The 9,377-nt window shown below is 41.3% G+C and overlaps 1 protein-coding gene across 5 annotated transcripts in view; it reads left to right on the top strand.

Moving 5' to 3' along the window:
- cfap221 (cilia and flagella associated protein 221) overlaps window positions 1–8,516 on the top strand; it is a 22,709-nt gene extending 14,193 nt beyond the window's left edge. For 4 of the 5 annotated variants that reach the window (XM_049569769.1, XM_049569766.1, XM_049569768.1 and 1 more), the window contains exons 14-25: window positions 23–118; window positions 523–613; window positions 899–990; window positions 1,423–1,503; window positions 2,163–2,270; window positions 2,380–2,535; window positions 2,647–2,732; window positions 2,861–2,927; window positions 3,084–3,184; window positions 7,108–7,230; window positions 7,319–7,426; window positions 7,925–8,516. In XM_049569769.1, coding sequence (XP_049425726.1) covers window positions 23–118; window positions 523–613; window positions 899–990; window positions 1,423–1,503; window positions 2,163–2,270; window positions 2,380–2,535; window positions 2,647–2,732; window positions 2,861–2,927; window positions 3,084–3,184; window positions 7,108–7,230; window positions 7,319–7,426; window positions 7,925–8,045 — 1,230 coding nt within the window. In that variant the 3' untranslated portion in view covers window positions 8,046–8,516. The remainder of the gene's footprint in view (window positions 1–22; window positions 119–522; window positions 614–898; window positions 991–1,422; window positions 1,504–2,162; window positions 2,271–2,379; window positions 2,536–2,646; window positions 2,733–2,860; window positions 2,928–3,083; window positions 3,185–7,107; window positions 7,231–7,318; window positions 7,427–7,924) is intronic. The other variant, XM_049569771.1, reaches the window with a different exon arrangement.
- The last annotated feature ends 861 nt before the right edge of the window (window positions 8,517–9,377 follow it).

The following is a 9,377-nucleotide window of genomic DNA, read 5'->3' as shown; positions in this document are numbered from 1 at the left end:
ACGTCTCTCGAACCTCTCCCAGGCCCACGAGGGAGCCCCATCCTTCCAGTTCTACTCCAGTTTTCAGTGGGAGCTGAAACAAAGAGCCCTCAAACTGTTCCAGCAGGCAGCACGCAAGGTACACACATCCAAGCACTGTATAGTCACCGAGGTACGTGTGCATGCATATGCTTCGATGCATGAATACATCACCATGTTTCCCTCAGGAGCGGGCGAGCATCCCTGTGCCCCTGTCCCTTTAGCTCAGCCATGTGTAAATTCTCACACTGAATGTATAATATCTTTACAGTTGATTTTTCCTGGGTACACTGAGTGCGTCCCAGGAAAAGTAGGATTCTGATATGGCCTTTTAAAGATACAGGAGGAGTGTGCTTCTCTTTGCTTATTGGCAAGTCAAAGAAGTTACAAAAACATCTTATTTCTTTCATTCTTTTTGTATAACTTTGTCCACATTCCTCCTTCTTAGATTGAGAGGTGAGCATGATTGACTCGTAACACCCCGTACTCCTCTCTCCTGTCCAGATGGTGATCCGATGTCGCATGAACCGGAGACTGACCTGTATGAAGAAACAGTTTGAAGACAGTATGAAGAACTTGCCCTTGGCAAAGAAAGGTTTTGATTATCCTATAATCTCCTCATTCAGAAATAATCTCATTATGCCATGCCATGTCAGTGAAGCATGCTTTAATTGAATTTATTCCTAGAGGTAAAATTGAAATCCCCTCTGGTTATTATGAGCGTCTTAGAACATGCATGCATGCCCGTGGGACGGGGCTATTTATTATGCTGCATGCATTAAGTCATACATCGAATGCTGCGACATTTCTCACTGACCTGAACAAATAATGATCTTTGGAAATAAACTTATTTCATCATGAATCGTCTCACCTTTTTCAGTCGAAGAGGACACGAGTTTTGATCTGAAGATCTCACCAGACAGAGTCTTTCCATTTGCTTTTCCTGTCTTCTCTGATGAAGATGACCCACTGGTGAGTACATTACATCACTAACAATTGTTAAAAAAAAAATCTTGCAGATTACAAGTTTTTAAATGTTTGAAATTACACATCAGAATCAAAAATGTAATCAGCAGCCCGTCAACACAACAGCTTAACCACTTCTTTGCAGATCGTTTGTCTTGTTAAAGCCTGTTGAAATGAAATCCTAAACCACTAAATGGATTCTGACATACGGAAGATGAGAAACCACTGAGAAGTGAGCGCTGCCAATTGTGCTGCACATGAAACAATTTTCATTCATTATTTCCCCTGAAAGATGTCTTTGATCTGGGCATGGAATCAAAGAGGAAGCTCAGTTTCCCGCACTTTGATTAAATCTCTCATTTTCCTGATGCCCCGCAGAGAAAAGGCCTCGGTGTTCAATTGAACAAATAATGCCATTTGTCTCCTTGATATTTCCAGGCTCGCAGTAATTTGGTCACAGTGCCTGTGGATCCTATTGATGTGACTGTGACAACACATATTCCTTTCTTCAAGCTTCAAGTAGGTATTTACTGCAGCACCTGGACATCTGAACATCACACTTATAAATCAACAGAGATGCACCTTGCAGCAGTGCTGGAGAGTACTTAAGTAAATTTACTCAAGTACTGTACTTGTATGTGTATCCATTTCATTCCACCTTATACTTCCACTCCACTCCAAGACAGAGAGGATTATTATAGTTATTACAGACCTTTTGCTTTTGATACTTGTAGTACATAATACTTTACATTTACCTAAAGGGACAGTTCCCTCCAAAATCAGAAGTGCTATTAACCAGTCTTAATTGTTAAGTGTGAGTTCCCAAGTGTTGGAGCTCTTTGCCATAGAGATGTCTGCCTTCTCTTGATTATAATAGAACAATATGAAGCTAACAAAACTACATCTGTCAACTGTATCAAACTGAGGAAGGAAGCACGCTTCTACTGCTAGTTCAGCTAGCACCATAGAGCGAGCTAACATCACAGCTCAGCCAAGGAGGACATCATTGATTAACCAGACTGAGAAGGACCTCTGTGACTGAACAAACGATACACTAAAAACTGTGGTCAAGCTTTTAATAAACTGTTCTGTGGAACAAAATTTTAGTAATGCAGCTGTTTCTATGTTCTGTTGCTGTTAAAACCAAAATAAAAACTGGTGTTGCTTTGTCACTCTAGGTTCCCCAGCACTATAAGCTTATGGGCTACCATCCTGTGTCAGCCTGGGAAGCGTATAACTCCTATATCCCCACCACACTGGCCAGACCACTTCGCACTGGAGCTCCGGTAACTATACAGCATCTGGATTAAACAAACAAAAACATACAGGTTTAGCCAATTTTAGCGGAAGACTTCAATTTAAAATTTGCCTTAATGTGTTGTTGTCACTCCTTAGGACGAGCCGGTGCAGCCTCTCACAAAAGCGGAGCCCAAAGCACGGGAGGAACAGCAGCATGACAACAAAGAAGAGGACGTGGAGGCTGCCTGTCTCTCGTTCAGCGCCCCTGAAGCTCTGCTCACACCTTTTCCAGCAAACCCACTCAGAATCTTTGTAAGGCTGTCATTCATCATATTTATTTAATAGAGCGTCAGATGTGTTTATGTACATAATGCGTGCCAGTATGATGTTTAAATGCCCTGTTTATCTCATTGTGTGTTTAAGAACCCAGCTCCAGGCCTGCAGAGCTACAAACCCACCCCTAAATACCTGGAGAGTGACCTGGAGTTCCACCTCTGCCCTCTGCCCAGGTAACACATCAGTGAATACGTGTTTTTGACAATACACTGTAACTCTATATTGATGATACCCGGCTAGAGACTGGACTTTTCACTGACCAAAGCCAGGTACTCAGACAGAAAGTGCTTTGTGTTTGCAGGTACGCAATCCCTGAGAGCGGAGGGACACACACTCCACACACTCAGAAGAAGTTTCTGGATCGTAAGGTAACTTTTTTTCTGAGACTTTGCACTTGAACCAAGCATCAGTACAAACATGATCACTTTGTGTTGCTGCTGAAATGTCATGAGTTGATCTGACACTAGCTCCTGTTTAAACTGGACTGATGCAAATGTGGCGTCTTTTTTCTTTACCTCCAACAGGAAGTGATCCCCGGGGTCATGACATGGAAGGAATTTGATTCGATTACCTGGAAGTGTCTGTCCAACCAGCCGGCTCTCCCCAGTGACTGTGCGCTGCGCAGGTAGGTCAGAACTCAACATCATCCGCTCTTACTCACTTAACAAGATAATGAGAGTCTTGATACTGACAGCAGCCACCCAGAAGTTAAAAGACAGTGGATACTCACCCAGAGGTTCCCATATAAAACCAGAGAAGCTCCGACTAAATGAAGAAGTACGTGTTTACATTGCTTGTTTACAGAAGGGAGATTGGCTGTTTTTTTACTTCCTCTTTCTGTATCTCCTCAGCTTGTGGAGGAATTTGAACTCATGTCCGCGCGGTCACGGTCACTTCATTATAGCTTCCCCAGTTTCTAAGATTGTCAGTAGTATTTTCACACATTATAACAGTGTGTAGTGGGGAGGGTGCATCTCACTGATTTATATCGAAGTATTGTGTAGCAGCAGTGTAGCAGTCGTAGACAAAAACCTCACTCTCATAAGCGATGATTGCTCTTTGTGAACTTTCAAAGACGTGATCATACGATGCAGCGATGCAGTGCAGACACCTGAGAGATATCTAGTGGCTTAAATATCTGGACCTGTTTGTGAGACCAAGTCCTGTCGTGTGAAATCAGTTTTGACCGCCAATGAAGGTAGCCAGCAGGCGATCCTTGCTACTATTCTCTCCTCCATATTCTTTTTCTTCCTCGGTTTGTCTCTGCACATCAGCGCCCAAACAACTTGCATCGCTGGCTTCTCGCTGACACCCATGTTTGGAAAAAAGTTCTCCTGTCTTTGCGCCCTTTCCCGAATCACTTCTAGTTTGTGTTTTGTAGACTAAACCGAGTTGGAGTTGTTGGAGAGCCCTCCTTGTGTCAAGTCTTGTAGTGTGTGACCTCCTGTCAATGATCGCTTGTGTAATATGCACACAACATCAATTTTGAGATACTGAGATCCTTTACATGCCGCTTACATAAGGTCTGTAACACACAGGTGTTCATATTACTGGTTCAACAACTGGTCACTTGGGTAGATATTTATCTTCATGGAGTAAATATTTATCCTGTCTAATTCCAAGACAAAGCTTTGAGTATTTTGTAGCTTGGAATTCAATTTATCATCTCACATGCGGTATGACAGAAAGTTGACTTCTTGCAGTTGTTGGCACTCGCAGCAGTTATGTTGTTGGATCACAAGTATTGGCTCTGATTTCATTAGTTTTTGATAAATAACCTGCTTTTATTTATATTTTATTAGGATTTGACAAAGCTGTGCATCAGTTCAGTTTTTGTAAAATAGTCTGTAAAGTTCTATATTTATAAAATCAATCTTGAGTGTGGAGATGAGTTTCTCCCTCTTGTTATCGAGCCTCCGATTTCATCAGAACATACATTTGATTTTGACACTTGATGTCCACATTTCAGTAGTTATGAATCGATGTGTGTTGCTATCACTGCAGTGATCCATTCTAGTTTCAGTTTGCTGGAAAATATGAATTTAAAATCTAGTGTAGGGTCTTCTCATTCTGCCCTGTACTACTGTATACCTCAAGTAAAAAACTTTGTGTGTGTGTGTGTGTGTGTGTGTGTGTGTGTGCGCGCAGTATCTAGGTCATATGGAGGCAAAGTGCCCAGCACACTGTCTTCACTTACACTGTGAAATAATGATTTATTCAGTCTTTAGCCTAAATGGACAGTGAATAAATGATGATATTTGGATGTAGTGTATTAGTGAACACAGCATTGGCTTGTCCCATGTGGTGAGGCTGTATGCTTCTCAATGCGCCCTGTCACAGTGAATACCACTCAGGTATGCAAAACACTGACCCTTTCAAGAAATTAATGTCATGTACATTGTTATTTGTCTGGCAGGATGGGTATTAAAGTTGGAGAGCTGATGAAGCAATGTTCCCTGTGAGATCTGAAACAATTTCAATTCCCTATTTGACGAGATGCCCGAGTAATTTGGGCAGCCACTGTTTCACATGATGTACTTGTGAATGCGTGGGCTTAGATCTGACTCCGCTACAGCTCTCCCTCCTCACCTTTCTGTCTACTTCCCATTTCTCCTCACCTTCCCTGTGTTACATAATGCGATGCCTGGCAAGGCAAAGTATTCTCTTTATGCCTGTCAGCACTGATCTGCAGGATAACTGTAGATATATTCTTCTTTTATCATGCAAGAGATGACTTTCCCCAGCCTCCCCGCTCAGTCTTATTAATTTTCTATCTCTGTCTCAGTGGTTACATTCACAGTCTCTCTGGTTATCCTAAAAATACAAACAATATGATTTATGTCAGGTGGCTGTAAGAGAAGATGAGAATGAACTTGACAGCAACTTGACAACAGGAGAGGGAGAGAAGTGTGTTTCCCTTATACAGTGTGTGAGAATGATTAAAAAGGATTCTGTTGTAGACAACTACAAACAAACTTTACTGCAACTGAAACTTATAATACATGGGTATAATCAAAATACTTATTTTGTAGTTTAGTATTAAGGTATTGGTAACAAAACACTGTATGGTTTATAGCATTTGTGCCCTGAATATTTTACAGAACTTTATAGCAAATGTCAGCTCATTGTTCAGCTGTCTGGCCTGCACCTTTACTGTTTTTGTTCACACTCTGCAAAGAGCAGACACACACAGTTAGTGACCACCTGGTGGACAGATTTTTCCCTGAGGAGTTGGTAGAGACCAAAAAGAGCTAACACCGTGTGAATTTTGGACTCACAAGTTGAGTTTTCATCCAAATGTAGCATAAAATCTCCAAAAGAAAATGTGAATTGATGCTTTATCTTAGAATTGTCCTCCACTCTGCTTCTGCATATATGAGGAAAGGCACACTTTCCCAAAGTATATCTATGGGAACAAGTTTTTTTGGGGCCAAATGGCACCACATGATGAACCCAGAAGCTGTAATCACAAGGTATGGCCATTGACAAATCAGCTTCCAAGCGTGGCGCAACAAGATGATTTAATTAAAAGAGCACCAGTCAAACCTTAAAAAAAAAAAAAAATAAATAAACAATGCATGTATAATAACATCGAGCACACCGGCCAATAAAAATAGAGTGTTGAACAACTAATATGACAGCTCTGTGCACTTGGAAGAGCTCTGGTAACCCTGTATGCATACATAAGACTGTTAAAAGCTATACAGTGACGATAGAGAGAGCTTGTAGTGTCCAATGCGGTGATATTAAGTCATGACTGTGTGTCATCTTTTATTCGCTGAATCAGTTTCCATTGCACAAAGTGGCATTTACCTTTTACTCCAACTTTCCCACCTTTCTCATGCACAAAAACTAGTTTATTTAAGTGCAAATTGAAAATACACGTATTAAGAGGTGATGAGAACACACTTACAATTACCATAATTACTCAGTTAATCATTAACATGACTCAAAATGAAGGCTAAAGTTGCTCTGTAACTGCTGGATGTGAAAACAAGAAACTGTTAGCAAACAAGTTCGCCATGTCAACCTTAAAGTGATGTCAAAGTGTCACAACTTGTTTCCTTTTCCACTGCGCCAAAGTGGCAAAGAACATTTATTATTGCAGGTTTGATATATACAACCAGTAACTTCAAGGTGTCAGCTGAGTAGCTAACTGAGCTGGATAACTCCCAGTACTCGTTAGCTTGCAGATACATGACCTGTTTGGATTAAAGAGTAAAAGAGGTGACATGAAATATGACAGACATGTTTAATAATGTCTCAAAATGACCCAGAATGCCTCAAATTGCAAACTGTGCTCCCATGCCCGCCACTATGAAGTGTCTTTTCAGAGCCCACGGCTGCCTCCAAAAGCAAACCTGTGGCTTGTCAGCGTTTTAATTTTATCTTGCCCGTAAGTGGTATCAACTTTCACTGGAGAGATCTTTTATCATTCCCGTTCAAACTGCGATTTCAAACAACCCTGAGCAGTCCTTTCATCTAAGTAAGATGGAGTAGATATGTGACCATTATCTGGATTCAGTAATGTGTGGTCTGGCTCTTCAGGGGAAAACGCACTGTGTGTGTGCTCTGTAGGTCTGTGGACTACAGCACAGATACACTTCCACTCACAGCACCTCCTCCTCTCAGCGGCCCTCCCGATGATCTGCCACCACTAATGGACAAACCGTAAGCACATGCAGCATTGATAGCTATTGATCTTTTTGTTGGAGGCTCTTTCTGCTTTCATGCTCAGATTATGTGTGTCTGTGTTCAGGTGTGAAAGCTCAGGAGTCCAGCTAACACCAGAGATTATCAGAGCAGAGTTCTTGTCTGAGAGAGCTCTGGTCTCCAATAGCAACCTCACCAGAGGAATGACGGTCAGGTAAGAGATGTGAGAGAGGATATTTAGAGTTTTAAGGCCCACAATAATTGCTTATTTACACGAAGCAAGCACTTCCTATGCAATAAATAATATGAATGTTCAAGCACATCCACTCACAGACACACACATCAGAACACGTTGTACTTTTAGCTCCTCAAAGATAAACATGAAGTCAGTGAATGTGTGAACTGTGTACCTGGAGTTCCTTCCAACAAAAGCTTCCTGGGAGCAGGAACGCTCTGCATGATGCTGCTGAGTCAAACTTGTTTTTGTCATTGCCTTTGACCTTTAATCAAGACTGTGTTGCTGAGGGTGACGTGTATATGAACTCAGTTAACTCAGTTTTTATTAGGCCTGCGTGTCAGTAGTCAGAATCAGTATTGAGTGGTATCGAAACTTATCCAAACACATTTGATCCTTTTTTTTTTTTAAAAAAAAAAAAAAAGATATTTTCCCGATTGAAATGCTGCATTTTCTCATCACGTGTTTGTGTCACAGGCACCAGAGGGAGCTTCAGATGGAGGCAACCTACAGGTCTGAGTTTAACCAGATGGGAAGAAGAGTGACAACCAGACTGAAGAGCCTTGGAGTCTCGGACAGAACTTCACCAGGAGAGTAGTGTGAAGAGAAAAACATCCCCCACACACTTCTAGCAACGCACAAAAACCTCCAAAAATGCACTCACACACAGATGAATAAACACAATTGCAGGACTACAAACAACACCCATCCCACTCACCTATACGAGACTCTGCATCGCCTGTTTTGTCACGTCTGTAAAATAAAACCTGGTTACTTTCTCGCCCACGTGTAAGCCTCCCTCCCACCTACTCAAAATTACCAGTAAGCTCTCCTCCTGTGCTCTTACAAAGCCTGCAAATTCGTTATCCCTCCACCCACACACATCCATATATAAGCTACATCACATTACTGACAACAGCTTTCAGATACAAATTCTGCATCTCTATGCTGTAGTTCATAGTGTTGTAGAAACACTCATTACTCATTACTATTAAACTGTATTGTATTGCAAGCATACTTGATCTCTGGTGACAGTTAAATGTGATTGACCCTTTTTGATTTGAATGCATTTGAAATAAAAAGTCACATGCTTTCCATTGCTTTGACGTGTGGTTTTTGATGAGATCTCTATTGTTTGAAATGCTAATTGGTGTCATCCAAGTCAAAAAAGTAACACTACATCTGAATATTGATTTTTGTTTTTGCAGCTGATTTGTAGTGAGCTATGGGCTGTTTATTATTTCTACATTTATTTAAAAAACACAACATTTAAAATGAATATTCATGTGCGTATATAAAGAAAGTGGCTGAGGTGAGAGGTTAATTATCAAAAGACATCCTGTGAACTCCCCAGGATGGCGTCTGGTACAGCATGTGTCCACTGCTCCCACCCCTAGAGGGAGCTCCAACTCTGCAAGTTCCACAGTCAAAGGTTTCCACATTTATTTGTCCTTCAGTGAGAATGTGTATGTACTCACTTAACAGCAGTGTGCTCCAGAAAAATTCACTAAAAGGACATTTCTTATTTGAAGTCCCTTCTACAGACACACACGTACACACACTTTATGAAAAAAGGTCACATTTTTTAGACGTGGGGTCGGGCCCACACAGGAATACTGGAGCCTATAGCCAAACTATTCCCTGTCAGAACACAGTGACGTGACAGTAGAGGGTGGGCTTTAAAGGACACAGCTCTGGCTTTCACTGCAGCTGAAAAGCAGAGATTCCATTGAGAAATTACTTGTATTATTTACACTCATATTTTTGCACGTTAGAACAGGTTAGGACCTGGAATATATGCGTCAGGGGAATCAATGCCGTCGCTACATATTTGATCAAAGCCATAATGATATGCATTGAATAAGTAATAGAGAGTGTAATAATAGTAACAGAAATGTGTGTGAGAGAGATTAATTCACCCAGCAGTGAG

This window comes from Epinephelus fuscoguttatus, linkage group LG24, assembly GCF_011397635.1.
Source record: "Epinephelus fuscoguttatus linkage group LG24, E.fuscoguttatus.final_Chr_v1".
NCBI lineage: Eukaryota > Metazoa > Chordata > Actinopteri > Perciformes > Serranidae > Epinephelus > Epinephelus fuscoguttatus.
Note: the sequence above shows the minus strand (reverse complement) of the source record. Positions and strands in the feature narration are given on the sequence as shown.